The 20,222-nt window shown below is 40.8% G+C and overlaps 1 protein-coding gene across 3 annotated transcripts in view; it reads left to right on the top strand.

Moving 5' to 3' along the window:
- OSBPL1A (oxysterol binding protein like 1A) overlaps window positions 1-20,222 on the top strand; it is a 77,332-nt gene that overhangs the window by 29,616 nt on the left and 27,494 nt on the right. The window contains exons 1-2 of one of the 3 annotated variants that reach the window (XM_066562474.1): window positions 643-735; window positions 17,982-18,144. Coding sequence is in view for 1 of the 3 variants with exons in the window: in XM_066562467.1 (XP_066418564.1) it covers window positions 17,982-18,144 (163 nt within the window). In the remaining 2 variants the exon portion in view is untranslated. Of the gene's footprint in view, window positions 1-642; window positions 736-12,974; window positions 13,082-17,981; window positions 18,145-20,222 lie in introns of those variants that run through there. The other 2 variants (XM_066562479.1, XM_066562467.1) reach the window with 2 other exon arrangements.

The following is a 20,222-nucleotide window of genomic DNA, read 5'->3' as shown; positions in this document are numbered from 1 at the left end:
GTGCATGAATCTCCGATCGCTCCGTCTGCCCGCCGCTTCTCCTTCCCCGCGGTGCCGCCGTGCGGGGCTCGGCGTGCGCGGCGGGGCGGGGGCGCTCCGGGCGGCCGCGGGGAGCGCGGCGCGGTGCGGGCTCCGTGCGGCCGCGGGGGCCCCGCGCCGGGAAAGGCGTGACCTCCCCGCTCCGCACGGCGGGAGCGGCTGTGACGCCGCAGAGCCGGGAGCGGGGGGCGGGGGGAGCTTCCAGAAATAACCCACTGCGGCGGGACTCCGTGCGGGGCGGCCCCGCACGGCTCGGGAGCCCGCACAGCCCCCGGGCCGCCCCGGGAGCCGCGGCGGTGAGCGCCGGGCAGCGCCCGAGCCCGGCGGCGGGGCGGGGGCGCGGCAGGGGCGGGCGCGCTCCCTCTGTCAGGCCATTTTTAGCCGGGCTGGGAGCCGGCGTGGCCGCCCCGCCGTTTGGGGCTGGTTTCCTGCTCCTTCTCCTCCTGCGCCGCCGCCCCGCGCCCGGAGGAGCCCGGCGGGAGCGGCGTTGAGCGGAGCCGCGCCCCGGCTGCGCGGGGCGGCCGCGACTTCCCCGCCCCGCCCTGCGCCGCGCTGGGGCGGCCGCGGAGCCCGCGGCGTGTGGTGCAAGGTGAAGGGGCCGCCCGCGGCGTGTGCCCGCCCGGCAGGTGCTGCCGCCGCTGCTGCTACAGCCGGGGCGGCTTCCCTCGGAACGGCGCTGCTCAGAATCGTCCCGCGGTATGTCACGTTCGTGATGGGCTGGGGGCTGATCTCTGTGCCTCTGTTTCCTTCTTGACATTGGGATGAACCCGTCAGTGTCAAACAAATGCGAGCACAGATACTTTTTGCCAAATAGTTAAAACATGCGAAGGGAAAAGGGAATGTAACTTGGTTGCTTTAATCTGAGTACATACTGGGGCGTTGGTGTCGGAGCCAGCCTGCACAACTTGAAACGTTTTCTGCAGTGACTTTGGCACAAGGTTAGTAAGTAGTGTTTCAAATCAGGATTTGCCTTGGACTATTTCTAGCAAATATCAGAACCTACAAACCACATGCAGTTTGATTCTAGTAGTTTTTGCATCCTGAGTTATTTTATGTAGTTGTAGGAGGAGTTGAACTTAAGGTTCTTTTCACAGTATTCTCTCTGCTAGATTTTCTGAATGAGTTTAAAATTCATCTCTAGTACTTGAATTACCTGTACTGAAGCAGTGTGAAATTGATAGAAAAAAATTATTTATTTAAAGAAATTGGCTTTTCCTTTTTTTGCCTTGCTTCTTCACTAACCAGTGCTTAGGTAAAGTGTGTAGATGAGTATCTTGACTCTTAAGTTTCACTTTTACCATCAAGGGTTATATGTAACAGTAAATTAAGAGCTGCATGAGTGTAGAACGTGTAGTAGTTGTAAGCTGGTTTCATTTGTAGTCTGTTTGTGGCTTTGATCTTCAGCCTTTGCAGTTGTCATTCTTTCCAGTTTGTTTTTGTCTTAAAAAGGGGACTTGTTTACAAGCTGGTGAAAAGCCTTAGCTGATGAGATAAGGAATACAGGAAAGGTTTCTTCACTTTTTGCATTAAATGAGTTGTATATTTCAGCTATAAAGAATTTGCCATAACAAATTAAGCTTGTCACTTCCACAAAAACTTTTTAATGTCAATATACTGTGGGTCATAGTCCTTGAACTTAGTTATCTTTACCATGGCGTAATGTGCTATCTCTTGTATGTACATCCTGTAAATAAAAAATGTGCACACAGTTCAACTGGTAAATACCAGTCTCTGGAAGATCAGTGCACTGCCTTAGTTTATTTCAGATTTCTTGGAAACATAATTGAATGTTAGATGTGTCTGTGTGTGTTCTTGTGAGTGAATGCTTGCACGCTCTTTGGCATATAAATAGTTGTCTTTAATATATTTCTGATTTGTCTTCTGGGAGACAGGTATGAGTATGGCTGTTATCACTTAAACCTCCTTCCTACCTTACTGTATTGTGAATGAAGAAGGTGCCTGTAGGCTATGTCCAGATGACTCCTTAATGAGAAATTTTATTATCTGTTTCTTTGTGGGGGTGCAGATGAGAAGAGCAGTGATGAGAACCTGCAGTCAAGGGAGAAATGCTGATAAAGGCACCCTGTGCAAATCTGCTAGAGAAGTCCTGGCATCCATCAGCAGTCCTTTTCTTCCATCTGGCAATATCATCAGCTACATTAACCTCTATAAGGTCTTGGGAGCCTCTGGTGTGTGTGGGAGGGAGAGATGAAGAGGGGTGAGGGACTGAAATAAAATCAGAGAAGCTAAAAAAAAGGTTAATGATAAGATTTCTGAGTTAGGTCTAGTAAGGGTATCATGTATTGGTTGGCTTCTGAACTAGACCTAGAACTATAGAATCCATACTCCCTCAGCTGATAAAACCATTGCCTTTGTTTTTCTGATCTTTTCTCTTTGTGTTTTGAAACAAGTAGCTAGCCCTATTTTTTAATTTTTATTCCTTTCAATCACTGGAGCACAGAGGAACTAATGTTGTCCATTCTGTTCAGCTCTTGCTGAAAGTAGCAGAGATCGAGGGAAAACCTCAGTGTGTCAAGGCCTGTAGGCAATGCCCTGAGCAACTGGAATGCTGTTCAGGTTGTGTGCTTGTGGAAAGGAGAACAGTTTTCAGACAGCTGATGATTGGACTGAACACAGCAAGAGCTGTTTGGTGTTGAGAGAATCAAGGTGTACCTACATCAAGAAAACCTTTATTTGCTCTTGGTCAGTAACTGACTTGATCCTGTTTCTTCCCTTCTCCTCCAAATGAGTGGAAGTGTACTAGGAGCACCTAGTGCAGCTTGAATCTTGTTTGAAGGTTACAAGTTCATTGGAAGCTTCTCTATGCTCAGATGGGGTCCCTAGTAAAGAATGGTATTTTTCCCTTATGCAAGGAGCATAGGATATAAAATGTTGGGGAATGCTGTATAGGCAGGGTGTATAAGAGAACAAAGCTACTGACAGGAAAGTCATTTGGTTTTTTTCTCCTGCTAGAATGTTGACAGTTCTTTGATTTGTGCTATACTAATTTTTGGGTTCTCTATATGCACATTTTTCATCTGGGCTAAAGCTCTATTGTGAAGATATTAAAGTTGGAGTAACCTGATAGTGAGATATTTGTGAATGGCATAGTGTTCTTCCTTTGAAAGCATTACTTTCTACCAATGTACTGCAGCCTTGCAGGTATAAAGCCAACTACAGATCTGTGAAGACAATGTCCTTACCAGTAGAGGCAGGAGTTTAGCAAGTCCAAAGTATCTCAGAGGTGGGGGAGTTAAAGAGCATAACTTCTTTTTTCTGAGATTTCCCTAGAGCAGCCAAGATTCAATAGGTCACCAGAGTGGGAAGTGAAGCTAAGCAGCAGCCTTAGACAGAAGCTTTTTAAAATAAGAAATACTGAGTCTCCATTCAGGGGAAAGATAAGTAAATATTACTGCTGTTCTTTTATGAAAGGGTATTATGTGTGTTGACAGAGTGCTTTTTTTGAAGCATTTGATAGGTTTTGAAGCAGTTGGTAAGATCCTTGGGCAAGTGCTATATTGGAAAGGCTTCTGGGTGAAAGATGGTTCTGGCTCACAAAAGGATGCTCAGATGTTACTATAGGGTAAAAGGCAAGTGCTTCTGGTCTTTCTAATACTGCAGGGTCCCAACTCTAGAGACTTTTTTGGTGGGTTTGGGGTTTTTTTTGTTTTCTTATTAGTTTGTTTTCTTCAAGATTGCTGATACAACATATCACCACCTGCAAGAAGGAGGTTGACTTTGAAGTGTACAGAGTGACATACTGACTTGTAGTGACACAGAGACTCTTACTGACCTGTAGCTCAAAGAGTCTGCATGGAAGCTGGTCAGACAGCTTGTCTGAAGGCATTCCCTGCTACTCACTTTGTAGCCCAGCTGGAAGCCCACTGCTAAGCTGTTCTTGCACTTCCCACAGTGGTTAATGCTTGGCCCATAGATGTGTTTTTTGTTGGCGTTTGTTGTTAAGCAGCCTTGTGTAAACTAACTTGGAATCCATTCATGGGCCTCTGGGGAAACACAGTGTAAAAACATACTGGTTTGAAATGAGACTCCTCCTTAATGTGCTTCTGCAGCTCCTGCTCTGAGGTTTACTTCTAAGGTCTTGTGTACCACTTGTTTGAGTACTTAATTTTTAATGCTGAGAAAACAGTCTTAGCTGAGGCTGCAGGGGGAAAAAACTGAGCAGCAATCAAGTTTAATGGAATAGTTCTTGATAGAGTAAGCTTCTCAAATATGAATTAGGAATTCTGTTTTCTATGAATGTATTTGTGAAATTATGCCCTTGTCTCCCAGCTAATGGAGACAAACAGAAAAAGAAATGTATAAGATGGATATTTTCTCAAAGTGTTTTCACTACTTAATGCTATGAGAATATTGTTTGTTTTTTTCTCCTGCTTAGAAAACAAACTGGAGTGAGAAGGGTACACACTTCTATTCCTCTGATGTCATTGTGATGTATCATGGCATGTAAAACTGATCAGCTTGTTTTCCATGATCTGGTTTAATTTGTACCTGATGTGTTTTGGAAGAATGGTTGAAGAGCAGAGTTCTAAAAACTTGTTTGCTCCCAGCCAACCAGTGTATTATCAGTTAAGGACTGGTAACAGTTCAGGAAAAAAATTAGGCCCCAAAAAATCCCAGGAGGCTGAACCTCTATCCATATCAGCATATCTGTTAACTTTGTTTGCTGGGATTTTGCTTGGCAAGTGTGTTAGTTAATTGACTGCAGTCACAATCTGGCTGAGTGGTCTGTTTTTGTGTCTCAGCTGCATAAAACATCAGAACACCAAACTGGATAACTGTGGTCAAATGCATTTACTAATTCTCTGAAGATGTATCTTTCTTCTTGACCTCTCTTTCTTGAAACTTGATTTATGAAAAATTAATATATAAGAAAATAAGGCCTCTTGTTCTATGTAAGTCTGAGAAAAGCTATTTTGTGACAGTAATAATTAAAAATAATAATTTCTACACATATGAAAAACAAATTTCGTGTAGTCTATCCAGTACTGGATATTAACACATGCTTTTGGGGGAGACAGAACATTTAACTTTATTATGCATGTATTGTGTGTGAAGCTGTTTTAAAAGCAGTGTTTCTGGGCAGCGTAAGTTACTTAAGGCTTTGTGTCACTTAACAGTTGTTCCATCATCCTAAATTTGTCATGTAGTGAGATTTTTGTATATTTTAGTTTTATTGGTTTCCTTAAACATCAGTGATGCCAGATCTGTTGCCTTATAGGCTAATAAGCTGTCCATGTGTAGCCTGTCCTTGCATAAAGGAGGTTGACTGAATCTAAACTTACTTTTCTGATGTTCTTTCTCATTTTTTTAGTTGGCTTATTTTAGTCACTTTGGTTCCATGAAATACAGGGCTCTTCTAGCTATGAAGTAAAAATAAAAAAGGGATGATTTCCATTTAGACAGTATTAGTATTTATGGGGAGGGTGTGTTGTCCATTGTGTTTTGTTTATAACCTAAACTTCACCAGGTCACAGTCATGGTATTTCAACCAAAACTGCTTTTTGCACTTTTTTTTTTATTCTGACTTATTAGAGCTGATACCATTTTTATAATCAGGGTAAGCAATTGTGGAGTTTGATCTCTTGTCTGTTTTTTTTTATCTTGTGTCCAAATGTGTACTTGTTGGCCTCCCTCTCCCCACCCCCCTAGAAAGCCAGTGACTTTAAAAGCTTTATTTGTTTTAATATTAGTATTCAGAAGTGTGTTATCTCTGCTTGCCCTGCTGTCCACTGATGAAATGCCTCAGTATAATGCTAGCTGCTGAGTCACTGACAATATCACTAGAATTGGTAAATGGACTGTGTTTAGAAAGCATTTACACCCTGAAAATAAATCACTGGTGTTGAAGTTTTCCTTGAAGGTACATGCCAAGCTTGTTCATAAAGGAATGTTAGTAAACTCCTTCTCTACATTGTTTGTATTGTTCTTAACGTCATTCTCCTTGAAATGCAGCAATAATACACTTTAATAATAAATGCTTTCAGTGTTATGTATAAATGGGAAATACAGGCCTATGCTCTCCAGGTTGGTTGACTAGCACACACAAAACAAATTATGCTCCATTTATAGGGAACTGAATGTTACTGCAAATAAATGGTAAGGTAGAGCTCCTCTTACAAACAGAGTGTATCCATTTGTTGTGAACATCCTGATGAGTCCTGTATAAAGATGATGCCTGGCTTTCTAAGCACAGCCCTCATCTGAACATCTTGTCTTTGGGAGTGACACCTGTGATGTGCTTACCTGGCTTGCATAGCTTCATGTTAAGCCATTTGTAAGATAAATGGACTCAGGAGGAATGTTTTCCCTCCTCTCATGCTTGTCAGGGCAGGGCTACATTATCAATGTTAAAATGTGGACATCAATGCAATAACTCTTGGATCCAGGTGTGTTTTCTCTTTTGAATGTGATGATCTCAGTAAGATGTGGTACTCTGATGCTGTAGAGTCAGCTGGCTGGACTTTGGAGATGAAGACTGATGCTGTCTTGTGATACAGTCTCCTAGGTGTGCTAGGAGACTTTGAGAATGGCTTTAGAGCATGCCTATTTGAAGGGGTCTGCAGTGTACCTTCATAATGTAGGGGTACTTTTTAACATAGAAGTAGATTGCAAACTTTTTCATCGGCTTCAAGGAGTTTTATGTTGCCAAAGCTACACAGCTTCCACAACAAAATCTTGTTCAAATATGTTTGACCTTTAAATAGGAATACGGCTTCTTGTTAGTCTTGAAATATAATAGTGGTGCTGTTGCACATCCCTTTTTTTTGAGTGAAAAACTATGGTGAGAGAACAAAACTACTCTAATCTTCTCTGGAAATATTCAGTGTAAGTGGTCAGAGTATCAGCCTCCAGGTCTTGTGCAGGGCTGCAGCAGCAGAAAAGCATCTGCAGGAACTTGATGGTTTTCCCCTGATAGACATAAACTTATAGGACACCCATAAACAAGGCTTTGATCATTGTGGTGAGGACAAATCTTGAGTTGTCAAGATAGTAGTATACCTCCTCTAGGTAATGTGGTAATCCATGTTTGTCAGTAGTTTATACCTTTCTGGAAATGCCAATATTATTAATTGTGGATGTGTCCTGTGCTATGCATCCAAATTGAATTGTGTGTTTTTCCAGTGAAACACCTTGCTGCAAGGTCAGACAAATCAAATTGAGGTTAAAATGAGCTGGCTGTTTTAGACAGCTGGAAACCTTAGACAGCAGGCATCTGTGCCTACGGATAGCAGAAATCTAGTTTTGTCTGACCTGAATCTCCTTCACCTCTGAAGCGACATTTTCGACTAAGGCCTAAACCCTAATTTCACAGAAGAGCAAAATGGAAATGGTTGAGGTTGGAAGGGACCTCTGGAGGTCCTCTGGTCCACCCCCCTGCTCAATCAAGGCAACCTGGAGCTGGTTGCTCGGGACCATGTCCAGATGACTTTTGAGTATCTCCAAGAATAAAAGCTCTATAACCTCTGTGGGAAGCCTGTGTCAGTGCTCTGTCACCATCACAGTGAAAAGAAGACATTTTGACAATCATAGAGGATTTCCTGCCTTTCAACTTGTGCTCACTTTTTTTCTCTCCTGCCACTGGGCAGTACTGAGAGGAGCCAGGCTTCAGCTGTTTTCTCATCCTCCCTTCAGGTATGTATATAGATGAGATTTGCCCTGAGCCCCCTCTTCTCTAGTTTGAACAATCCTTTGACATACAAATACTTAAGGGGCAGTCCAGTACAGTAGTGTTAGAAAATTTCAAGGAACCATGTGTCCAAGATCAGCTGAAAATATGTGGTCAGTGCTTTTCTACGATTGTCTTTGTTTACACATGCAATTTAATGAATCTAAAAAATGATATGTCATTCTAGACTGTCAGATTCTGTTTCAGTTTGTAGTGGGGAGAATTTAGAAGTTTAATCTGGGGTCACTTCTTCCTCTGAACTATAGATACTACTGGATTCCATATAGGAGAGTAGTAAATAGAAGACTTAACAGTAAATAACTTTGCTGCAATGTTCTTGAAAAAAATTTTTAAAAACTCAAACACAACAACAGTATGAAGTCTCTATCACATAAGGGCAAAAGTGTTTGAGATCATTCATAAGTAGAAAGGATCTGTTCCACTAATGAGAACATTTGGATTATCTAGTTCTGCACTGAGTTTCCGTATTCCAGAGCATATTTATCTGTCTGCTGTAACTGCTGGACAAATGTCTGCATGACTTACTCTAATTTCAGGAAATGTCTTATTAACCTACCCAGGGCCTGGCTGAAGTCTGCTGGCTGTTGCCTGCTTAGGAGTAAGGACAAAAACAGTGTCTCAGAGGAAAATCATTCCTTAGAAGGGGCAATCTTCTTAATGCTCCAAGTCTTATAAAATCTGAAGTAGAAGTGGGATTTTTGCATCTGTATTGGTCTTTGAAGTCTGGATATTTAATATTGGAAATGTGGGAAGAACGTGTTCTGGACTATAGCAGAAACAGCAAAGAATGCTTTCCAAGGTGGATTTTATTTTGAGATAAGAACTCCAGCATTGCATTGTAAAACTCACTGTTGATTTCTGGCCTATGTAACATTTTTTCACATCAATTTGGTTAGTATCCAAAATAAAATAAAAACTGGCAAGTGAGACATCTGAGTTTTTCAGAAATGCAGAACAACTGTACAGGCATGCATGTTTGTTTTGGAATTTCTTCTTAAAAAACCTGTCAGTTAGACTTAATGAATGACGAATAATTAACAAGATTCCCAATGCAGAGCTTGTACAACAGACAGCCAGCTTCAAAAGTGTTAATTTTTTTTTAATAGGAAGCTGTTTTCACTCTGAGTCAACAACTGAGTCCAGCAGCACTAGTAAGCCAGTAAGAGCCAACAAAAACATGGCAAAAACGTGACATTTGCTTCAAAAGAGAAAACATTGCATGCATTTGCCATAGTCCAGTTGGGAAGAAGTGTGGGGGAGAGATTACAAAGGGGTTGATCAAAGTAATCAGTGGTGTATATGGAAGAATACTTAAGGGAAGTAGTTAGATCAAAACTGCCTTAAGATCTATTTTCAAAACAGTCCTTAAGAATAAAAAGAAGATGTTTCCTGTATGCATTCTTAAGAGCACTTACATCTTAAAATCTGGTCTCTCTGTGAGACAAGCAAACTTCAAAGATGTCCAGCCTTTCAAAAGGAGAAGACAAAAAATTGTCTCTACTGGATCTGAAAGCACGCAGCAGTATGGTGTTCTGGTTCTGTTGGCATCAGTATAATAGATCAGCTTCAATGAGGCCTTTAGTTTGAGGAAAGTTACTTGTGGCATATGCCTCTGAGAACATAAACTCACTTAAACTCACTGGGGCAGCAAAATATCCTTGGGGTGTGGTTTTTCTTGGTAATCGTGTAAGTCTGCAGCTCAAAGTGTGCTTCCCAAATGCGTGCATCGCTCAGATGTCATTGACTCCCAGCTTGTTTTGGCATTAGTACTGGCAAGAGTGAATGGCAGCAATATTTAATTTCAGCATTACTCAGAATAGAAACAATACTTCACAGAAAATGACAAAATCAGAAGGCTTTTTCTTTGAAGTCCTGATATTTGACTAATCAGTATTATAGTACTGGAACTCAAGTAGGGACAGAATGGGCTCTGGAGACTGGCAACTTCTGCAGCTCTCAAACCTAAGTAGACCTCATGACATTTATCAGATTACAGTTAAATCGTTAAAGTAAAATGGGAAAAACAAATACATTTGAGAGGAAGACTTGGAATTGCCATTGAGTCTCACTTTAGAAACAGGCCAGAAAGAGCTTTTTTAGGTCTTGACTGTGCAGAAACACTTTGAAGAAAGCAGTTTCTCTGATAGAAAAGTTTAAATCCAAGATTTTAAGCCAAAACCAGCCTTCTAATCTGCAATCAGCTATTAGTCTCTGCAGTTTGCTCATGTGCTCTTAGACAGGTTCCTGGCTGGGAACTGCGACATTCTCCACTGGTTAAAATTGCAGTGCTTCAGCAGCCTCTGAATAAACAGACTTTGACATAGCCAAATGTGGAAACAGGAGAGGGGAAGGAAGGCAGCAAGGTCCGTGTTGAGGAGGAAGTGTTAGCGTCTTAGGAGGGAAAGGTGGGAGGCAAACAGTCCTTGTCCCTAGCATGTGGCTAGTTCAGAAACTGTTATTCCCAGCAGTTTTGAATTATGAATTTTTATATTAGATATATATGCTGGGAGAAGGCTGCTGCGTGCTCTCAGCATCTCTGGCTTTGCTCTTGAATATCAGTTCTCTTACAGCCTAAATGTCTGCCTGAGTTCACATGATCCTGCCAAAGTAAGAGTTCCTTCTGTGCGGATAGCATGACTTTTGCTTCCACTGGTGCTTCTGCTGTATTTTTCTAAGTTTTATGATCATACCTGATCCTTTCCTTCATCAGCAGAATTTAATTATATTAATAAATCAAGTATAGGGAGATACTACAACTGTGTGCTCAGAAGAATGAAATGACCATTCCAAATCAGCCCTGCTAAACTCGTCCTCTTGAACTTTGATGTGAATGTTCGTGGTTGACTAACAATGAACTCTTGTGTTCATCTGGGGAATGACTGAGGCAGTCGTATGACTTGTTCTACAAAGTCTTTGCTTTCCTCTATAGACTTCGAGTTGGGATGTAAGAGACCAGATTACCAGGACTTTAAATTGGTATGTATGGGGTTTGGTTGTGAGTATGTGGGTCTTTCAGCCTTTGTACAAAAAGAAACTGTATTGGTGATGTTTTCTGTATATGGGTCTGAAAGCAAGCCAGCTGTTATGTTTGCCTCCAGGTGTGTTTTCTCTTTTGAATATGATGATTTCAGTAAGATGTGGTACTCTGATGCTGTAGAGTCAGCTGGCTGGACTTTGGAGATGAAGACTGATGCTGTCTTGTGATACAGTAAATAACCATTTGCCTATCACCAGTGAGCTCAGCTTACCTCCTTGATTAAGTGATCACATCTTGTTTTGCTTTTCAGTAGTTGCAGTAGCAGTAGTTTAAGTCACTTTCACTTTCTATCTATACTGGGTTTAGGTGTGATAGATCTCTGAAGCTGGGTAACTGACAGGCTTATGGCACAGAGAGGGGGAAAACCTGAGCAAGAAGTAATGGCTAAAGTAAATCATGACCTATTTTGGATCAGTCCTCTGTTCCCTGGGAAAAGCCCAGGCTGTGTTGAAGTTTATAGGAGCTGGTTTACTCCAGCAAATGAAGAGTTAGGATGCAAGACTTTAACATATGTTTACATAGCAGACATTTGTCACAAGTCCCTTGTGCTTGATGGTGCTGGGGAGTAGTGAGTCAGCAAGAGGTTCTTTGTAGAAGGGCTTGTGTATAAACAGATCAGAACTCTGAAAGGTTTGTGTAAAATATTTACATGCTTTAGGAATCTGGGGATGTCTTCATGAAATTGATTGCATCTGTTTGGGAACACTCTGTTGTTGCTTTAATGTGTGCTGTCACACTTGCAGTTTTTTGATGTGCCATAGGAGTATTCATAAGTCACTCATTCCTTTATCTAGTGCCTCAAACACCTGAGGCATACTTGCAAAGCAGCATTCTGAAACTAGAACTGTTCCTGCTTTTTGGGGTGGAAGATTAAGAGAAAAGCATGATTATACATATTCATATCATATACTGATGTGTGCTTAGTTGGAGTTAAGTCCCATGAGAAGAGGTAAAAATCAATCCTTTTCTAAAATTTGTTTTCTTTCTGGGAAGCATCTGGGAAGTATTGAAGTTCAATTATGGTTAAAACTATGAGAACTTTTGGAGTGAGTTCTCCTTGAGAACAACTGGTTTCAGTTTTCACTTCAGTAGCAGCTTAAGCAGCAATTTGGTACTATTCCAGGTAGCAGAAAGTCTTAACAGCACTTTTCTTAGAAGTCTGTCCTGTAGAACTAGTGCTGCAGTAGCATGCTTTGAAGTTAGCAAAGTATATAGAACTGTTCCATTTCTAAACAGATACACCTCAAGGAAAAGAATCAGTCTTCATATTTCTACCTTTAGAAAGGCAGGCCTGGCTCTTTATAAAACTTTTTAGTTCTCATTCTACATTAATAGATTTACTCAGCACTAGTTCAAACTGGACATCACAAAGGACTGGCTAATGCAAGAAGGCACTAGCAATAGGGACTGTATTGTACTAACAGCAAAATTACAATTGTGCTTGTTAGAATAGACAAACTGTGTACATATCAAACTCTGCATCGAGGTTGTGATTTCCACTCTTTGCCTTACATTTTTGGTAGGGGTTTTCGTTTGGTATGAAAATCACAGAAGGGACAGAGTTCTTGCTTTGGACTCCCAGTGATTTCTGTGACGAGTTTTCTGTAGTGCAATGTGTTACAATGCAGTGCTCTGTAAGTTCTGTCTTTCAGTATAGTATGTCCTGTTGGAGAAGCTGACCCTGGAAACTATCAGCTTCAGATGAATAGATGTAGTGTGAAACAAATGGCAGGTTTGAATTGTTTTACTTTATTACAGAAAGCATCAGGAGATGTTCACATAAAAATGCTAGTTCTACTATAGCAGTGTTTTTCTAATTCCTTGGTTATGTCTTAATTTCCAGCCAGGTGTTAGTCTAGCCCCTACCCTCCAGCTGAAACTTGCACCTCATTTCTGTGCTTTGTGGCAAATATCCTATCAGAAACGACATTTTGGGGGGAAAGGAATTTCTGTGGCAGTTGGACAAGGCCATTCATTTTGAAAAGCAAGCCCTCCCTTCTGAGGCATCAGAGCCGTTGGTGAGGCGGTGTCACGGGCAGCTCTCCCGTGCTCAGCTTACTGCAGAGCAGGGTTGGTACACAGTGTTCTGACATTCCAGCAGAGTCTGTCTTCAGATCCCCTCATGGTTTCTCTGTGAAAGAGGAGGTACTTCCTTTCAGCACAACTCTGAAGTCTGTGTTTTGGGCAGTTGCTCCTAGCACTGAAGTTGAGTGCCTGAAAATAAAATTCAGCTAAATCACACTGCGGTGTTGTGAAATCTGTCTTTTTTCTCAATCCAGGAGAAGTAGGATCTAAAGGTATGCTGTCTTTTAATTTACTGTTCGAATGTTGAAAGCATGTAGCACTGCATATTATTGAGGTGTCTGTATTTGTTTTGTGCCTTGCTCGCTGTATGTTTGGTTTAGTGCTTATTTGCAGCTGCAGTAGCATGTTGCTGAGATGATCAGTTATTAGCTGAGCATAGAGTGGTGTGATCCTTTCCAACCCCACAGAAGTGCCACTGTTGTTGTGCATTAATTTAAATTAAAGGCATCCAGCACCAAACAAAGCAAGTATTTTGTGTATTGTACTAAGATGTCTTCAGGATGGACAGAGAGGCCTTGGTTACAGGCTGTGCTGATATAGTTCAAGACTTTACCCTTTAAAAAAGAAAAAAGGGAATAAAAAAGAGTGGTTTGGTGCTTGTTACTGGTCTCCCACCTACCTAAGTAAGACTGAGGGTACAGAATGGAGTGGGACTGGTGTATGTTACACACAGATAAGCTTTTTGATATTTTGGAATAAGCATATGAAGTTTCTGCCAGTAGTACACAATGAAGAAATTAACTTCTAAACTTTGCTCTTGTGCTTAGCAGGATTTCAGATAACATGGAACGGCAATAGGAGTATCTGCAAATAGTTTGTTACTTTCCTTTAACAAAAGAAAGGGCAGTTTGATTGCTAAAATAACTCACTTCTACCATTTAAACTTGCAATGTGGTGTTCACAGCAGCAAATTTTACTGTAGTGTTTACAGGAATGTTATATAGGAAGCTGTTGGAAGCAGATTTCTATTCAATTAAACCAAAAGTGAAACTGGTTACCAGACCGTGGATATCAAACATCTTCAGCTGGAGAAGTATGTTTTTAAAAGTGAATTGTTGCACTGACCTAGATACACTGACAGAGAACCACCAAGATTTCAGTCTGAGGTTATAGCTGTGTCTATAGCTGTAAGGATAATGATGGAGTGATTGTTTGCTTCTGTGAGACAAGGATAGATAGCTTCCATCAGAAATAGGAAATCTGAAGTTTGACTGTAATACCATTCTCTTTGGAGTTGGAAGCAGGACTGATCTAAAGTGTCCTTGTCTAACGGTGTGAGTACAAGCCCAGCTTTATTGATAACTATTTGCTGTTGTTCAGAACAGCTCCTGACAGGGATAAGGTACAAGGCCTGGCCAGCTGGGCATTGGGAACTCAGCTGGCCTCATGCTGGGTTCACTTGAGCACTCAGTGCCACTTTCTGCATAAAGCTCAGAGGAAAGCTGATAATGCTGCTGGTGGCATGGGAATTGTGGGCACCAGTGACAGGAGTCTAATAGGTGGCAGCCATTCCATGGTTGGAAGATAAGGAGGTGAACCCAATAAGATTTGCCATCTGTCTCTCAGCTCAGGCACCACCATGAAAGGTACAGAAACCATGGCTGTATTACAAGCCGTACCTTATTCAAGCTGTCAATGAAATGATTCTTCCAATACTTCCTCTCACTCAGGCTGGATTTCCAAAACTGTGTGTATACAGGTATCTGCATCATTTTGGTGTGATATTTACTGCATTACATGAATATTTCTGTCAGTTCATAAAATGATTTAGTATTCAGCTGATGCAACTTCACAAAATCAGGTGATACTTCACTGAAGAATACTGGTCTCTCTGCATCCAGTTTAATAGACTGAAATGCTTCTCAACTTTGTTTTATGCTCTTCTTCCTGCTTATTACATGAATCCTACACTTTTTGTGTTAAAAACAATTTTTAAAACTAGTCTGTAAGTTCCTTCTGTAATCTTGCAGATTTTTTTGTCTTGGGCCACTGAAGAAAGACACAATGGGAAAGAAACAGCTTCTGCAAAAGGGATAAAGCTGAAATGCCATCTCCAAAAGTGGTTGGTGGGGTAGCAAGGTGGAGGGACTAATTCACCTCAGAATCCTGTTCATTGACCATGTCCTGTGAATGAGAAATAGAGCATGGCAAAATTATGCAAAATTGCAATCTGCTGCTTACATTTTGGGAAAACCTATCACTCAGTTGGTCAATTACATTGTTCAATAAACTTATGCTCTGAAAGCAGCACCAATCTGTCTGCAGTGTTTCATGTTAAACTGGGAAGAGAGTGTGTGCAATTCTGAGAAAACAAAACAGCATCGTCCCTTTACATTCAATTTATGCAAGTAGGTTTTAGGAGGTGAACTTCGTCACTTTGACTTTTATTATTGGCAAAATGGAAGTGTCTCCTAAAGCTGCTTGGTGTTTAAAAAAAAAATCTGCTTATTTCAAGCAAGGTTCTTTCTCCTGTGTTGTTGAGTATGTCAGGGTTGTGCTAGCTTTATCTCTCCCAGCATTGCTTCTCTACAGGCACAATCAATAACATAAGGGTAGTAGAACCATTTTTAAAATCTTTTTTCGTTCTCATGTTGATGCTGTGAAACTGTTTTGGTGCTTAAGGATGTGGTGTTGTTGCAGTATTTCCTGACAACAGCCCTCAAGGAATGACTAATGTAGAGGTGCCAGGCTGCAGAGATTGGTAGGGCAATCTCTGGACTCTGTCTGAATGTGTGTGTCCATCCCATAACCTCCACACTGTTGAAAAAAATGCTATATTATAACTTTCCATCTCAAGCCCCTAGATATTGATTAGGGTTGCTTTAAATCCAGTTTATTCAGTTATGAATGAACATCCCAACAATTGCAAGCAATAAAATTAAGTGGGTTTTCTTTATTCCTTAGCTTCTGGCTAGCACCCTATTGCTTATGGAACAGATGAAAAGTTTGGGTTTTTGTTGTACTAGTGAGTTTCTGGCAACAAGGAGGTCTGGGAGCACACAGAAAAGTGAACCTTACTGTAAAGCTGGAAATTGATTTTACAGAAAGAGAATTTATTTGTAGTACGCCTTCTGCAATTCTGAATAGCTCTACATTATGATAGGACAGAGGAACCTTAAGGTCAAGAAAATACTTTTTTGGAGCAGGTGTGATCTCAGGCCTGTGTGTGTTGTTGCTTCTTTAGTCACACAACTGTGACTAAAGGATGGTGAAAGGGTCCAGGTTTTTAGATTGTTTCAATTTTCCTTCAATTTGCTGTAAGTTTTAGATAAAGATTTAAATCACTCAAATCCCTTACCAAAGCATTATAGCATAATGGCATCTAATTCAATCCTACAAATACAGTATTATTGCAAATAGCATTTTCATAACTGATTTTACTTTGCTGTTTAATAAGAATGAAAAGTACCATTTTATTTTCAGTCCTCTATCCTCCCTGAATCAGGAGACCAAAATACTGATGCTGTTTCTCTAAGCTGGTGGTTCCATAACTGTTTGACAGCATACCAAATGTATTTAGCAGAAACTGCCTAATAACAGATCTTTTGCAATGGCATGTCTGATTTGTATGAAACATTGTAGTAATTGGCTTCATTGGTACTGTCAGAGTGAACTTTAAATGAAAGTGACAGTAACTAGTCCAGACTTTTTTCATTTTGTTCAGAGTAAAACTATTAGACAGTAAGTGACTTACTGCTTTTTCTGCTTTCAATTAGCAACCCAATTTTATACTCTTTTAATTATCATTTAATTGGATTCCCCCCTTATACTCAGAGCCTGGCAGCCAAAACAGCTGATTTAGTATTTGGCACAACTGAGAGGGTGAAAATTTCTTCTATAAATCTTTCTCTAGAGGATATGTTTCCACCAGCATAGAAGCTCTTTTCTGGAAGTGGTAAATCTCTTTTAATATCTCCTTACTAGCTCCTTTTGTGCTCAGCTCTGAATCCACTGTTTGAGAAGTGGTTATAACTGAGGGGGCTGAAGCCTCCAAAGTAAAGCTTTAATGTAAACTGTAACCAGAGAGGACATATGAACAGTTCTTAAATTAGATTCAAAAAGGTAATGTTGGTATATGTGTAAGTTGTCCCTGTAACTGTTCCAAGAGATTAATTGTCATGTCCTTGCATGTTCTTAGTGGAGGGGGAATTAGTGTTGTAAACTGACCTTTGAGAGTAAACTAGAGGACAAGACAGGTTGGGGATGCTTTTGAAAAGGGACTGGAAGGGAGAAAGGGAAAGACTCAATGGTTTAGGGACTGAAGGAGAGGTAGCACACTGAAGCCTAGTTGGGCTGGGAGAGGTGGCCATTTCTGAGCCTTCAGTCACAGCCCTTTCCCCTCTGCTGGCAGGCACAGAAGGCAGGGAGGCACCAGCAAAAAAAAAAAAAGGAAATAGGAAGGACATGTTGCTTTCCCATTAGTAGTACTGAACTCAAAACATGGATAACATCATCTGCCCTGGAGTCCATTGCATGTTTGGGTTTTAAAAAAGGTCCACTGTCTGGTGGCTGGACTTCTCTTTTTGTTAACTTCTGGCTCCTTGGTAAACTGTTTGGGGAGTTCAGAGGGAGGGCTGCTTATATCAACGTTAAGTCGGTTACCAGAGGAATCTCTTTCTTAACCTCCTTCTGTAATCTTCAGGGTTAAATGTTTTCAGCTCATAGTTCAGTTGTAGTTATTTGTAGCTGGCATTCACATTTGCTCTGTAATTCAATTTAGATGATGCTGCTTGGCCTAAATTGGAGCAGACTAGTAGAAGGAGCTTGGTGCGTGTAGAAACTGATCACTGACTCCGTAGTTAAGGTCATCCAAGTAGAGCTGTAAATATTTCCCCTCAGTTTTAGGGTATAGTTATCTGGCTTGAATTCACTTACAGAATTGTGATTGATACTTAGGTCAGATCTTACGTGTCAGATTTTTCAGCTACTAAAAATGCTGACTAACAATCTTATTGTCATCACACAAGTACTGTAATATTCTCATTAATCCATGTGGTTTCAGTTCCAGCTGTTTGCTAGTTATTTATTCATTAGAGTCTATTTTCTGAATAGCTTCCAGCTACACATTCTTCAGAGAGATGAGATTTTATTCATACATGTATCTACTTATAGGTGAGGAATTTGAAACTGGAGCATGAGCAGGAGAAAAACAAGATCTTGTCAGAAGCATTAGAGACACTCGCTACCGAGCACCATGAACTAGAGCAGTCTCTGGTTAAGGGATCTCCACCTCTCAGCATCCTCAGTGAAGAGCAGTTCTATGATGCTGTTTCAGGTAAGTGGTGATGTCCAGGATGTGAGTGTGTAGACAACATGTGTGTAGTGAATGCCTTGAGAGCAGGTGGGGTGGGGGAAGAAGGTGGAAGCAGTCTAACTGTAAGTGAAATCTCTGCCTTTATAACACGGACCTGATTTTAGAAGTAAGCTTGGTGTGTTTTATGAGCAGGGCTGTAAAAATTTGCCAGAGCTCACCTGTAGAATTGTATTGCTTCACCTTAGTGTGACCAAAGGTTAGAAAACCACAGGACAGAAATGAAAGGTCTGATTGCTTGGGAGTCTACACCCCTTTTTTAAATAGCAAAACATAAGCCTCCTATTTTGGGAGGGATAACTGTATCTTATAGCCTTCTGACTTGCTTTGTCCGTGGTGGTGTGTGCTTTTTCATTTGTTATATTGTTAAGACTAAGAGTATAAAAATCCCTAATTTTTAGGGATAATGGTATTAAGAAAGGCTTGTTCTATTTCAGTTTTGTATACCTGAAGTGTTAAACGTGAAAGAAAAGGATGAATCAAAATCCCGCATGCATTTCTTAAATGTCTTTTCTTTCCTTATTTGTTCTTCAGTTTAGTATCTTTCATAATTTCATATGCAGGACATGCCAATAGTAGTTTTGGAAGATTCTGAACTGCCTGAAATGATTGCAACATGCATTTGTATAGAGAAGCTGTACATAGTGCATGCAGCTCAGCAGTAGCTCTAACTGGGTGATCCGGCAGCACACGCCTGTCTACAACTACAAAGGATCTGGAAAAGCTTGAGGGTGAACATAATCTAACTGTAGCAGACAATTGGGTTGTGATGGCAAACTTCACTAGCAAGGATGGGGTTACTTTTTCTGTGAACTGAACTGTCTGATGCTTCTGACAGATGAGAAAAGCAGTGTTCCCAGACTCCTTGTAGGTGTTCTGCAGTGAGAAACTTAAGCCGTGAAAAAACAGGCAAAGGAAGTCTATGCACAGGAACACAGTGAATCAACTTTGTGAAGGAGACTTTGCTGTTTGGCCCAGCAGCAGATTTATCAAGCCTTCAAGTACAAGAGACTGAGGAGCACTAAAACAGGTTCTTCCTCTGGAACCAAAGGAACAATTCTTCTGAAAGACCTCAGGCTTTTTTGATTGTCAACAAAGCAGAGAACAGTTCTTTATCTGATGCAGTTGGAATGTAGTCTCTCCAGCTGGGCTTGCCTTGTGCATATGAGAGAATATTAAGCTTTAAAGAGCTGCGAGTTGACACATCTCATAACTGACCTGATCTCTAAATACTGTTGAATGAAAGGGTTCAAAGCCACCTCTCCTGTTTTCAGAGGTGGTAGTTTAGTCCTTGCAAGCTACAAACAAATTGTGTTAAGTGGATTTGTAAAATTGTGAAACTTGCTGAGTGCATATGTATACAAACATACCTAAAGAAACCCAAACATGATTTCTTTCTCCTTTGGGAGAAGTTATGTGACATAATTCATTTTAATTGCATTTTAAATAATTTTCTGAGACAGACTTACTTTCTTGGCTGTCTGTCAATTTAATCAGACTGGTGTTAGAGTCTCTTCTCTAGGTTGTTCACATTTAGTGCTTTGCAGAGATTAAGGTCCTTTCTGTTTCTGAAGGGGGCGGGGATAGGGAGGCGGCTAGAAAAAGGGAAATGTGATGTATTTTCCTGACTGCTGAATACATGTTACCACTTTCACTTTAGGCATGAATGGAATTAGTTTTTTGTTGGTATGGTTTGAGGAGAGGTTTTTTGTGTTTCTGGAAATCTCAATTGCTGCATCTGTCTGCAAAGCTTTTGCTTAACCTGATTTGCAAACTGATAGTGTCAAATTATATTGATTTTGGACCAATAGCCATATTTATGAATTACCTTTCTAAGTAGTATAGGAGATTGAGCAAACACCAATGTATTTTAACAGGGTGATATAACAAGTTATAATGTCTGTCAGTGGGAAAATGCCACTACTTAGAGTATTTTTTCTGTCAGGATGCCATCTTTTTTCTGCTTGCAGTTCTATGAATTTTTAAATCCCTGCTGTAGGAGTAAGTTTAGAAGTGAGAGTGTTGCATAAGTAGGCTTGCAC

This window comes from Molothrus aeneus, chromosome 1 (genome assembly GCF_037042795.1).
Source record: "Molothrus aeneus isolate 106 chromosome 1, BPBGC_Maene_1.0, whole genome shotgun sequence".
Taxonomy (NCBI): domain Eukaryota; kingdom Metazoa; phylum Chordata; class Aves; order Passeriformes; family Icteridae; genus Molothrus; species Molothrus aeneus.
The sequence above is the reverse complement of the archived record's forward strand: the minus strand, read 5'-3'. Positions and strand labels throughout refer to the sequence as shown.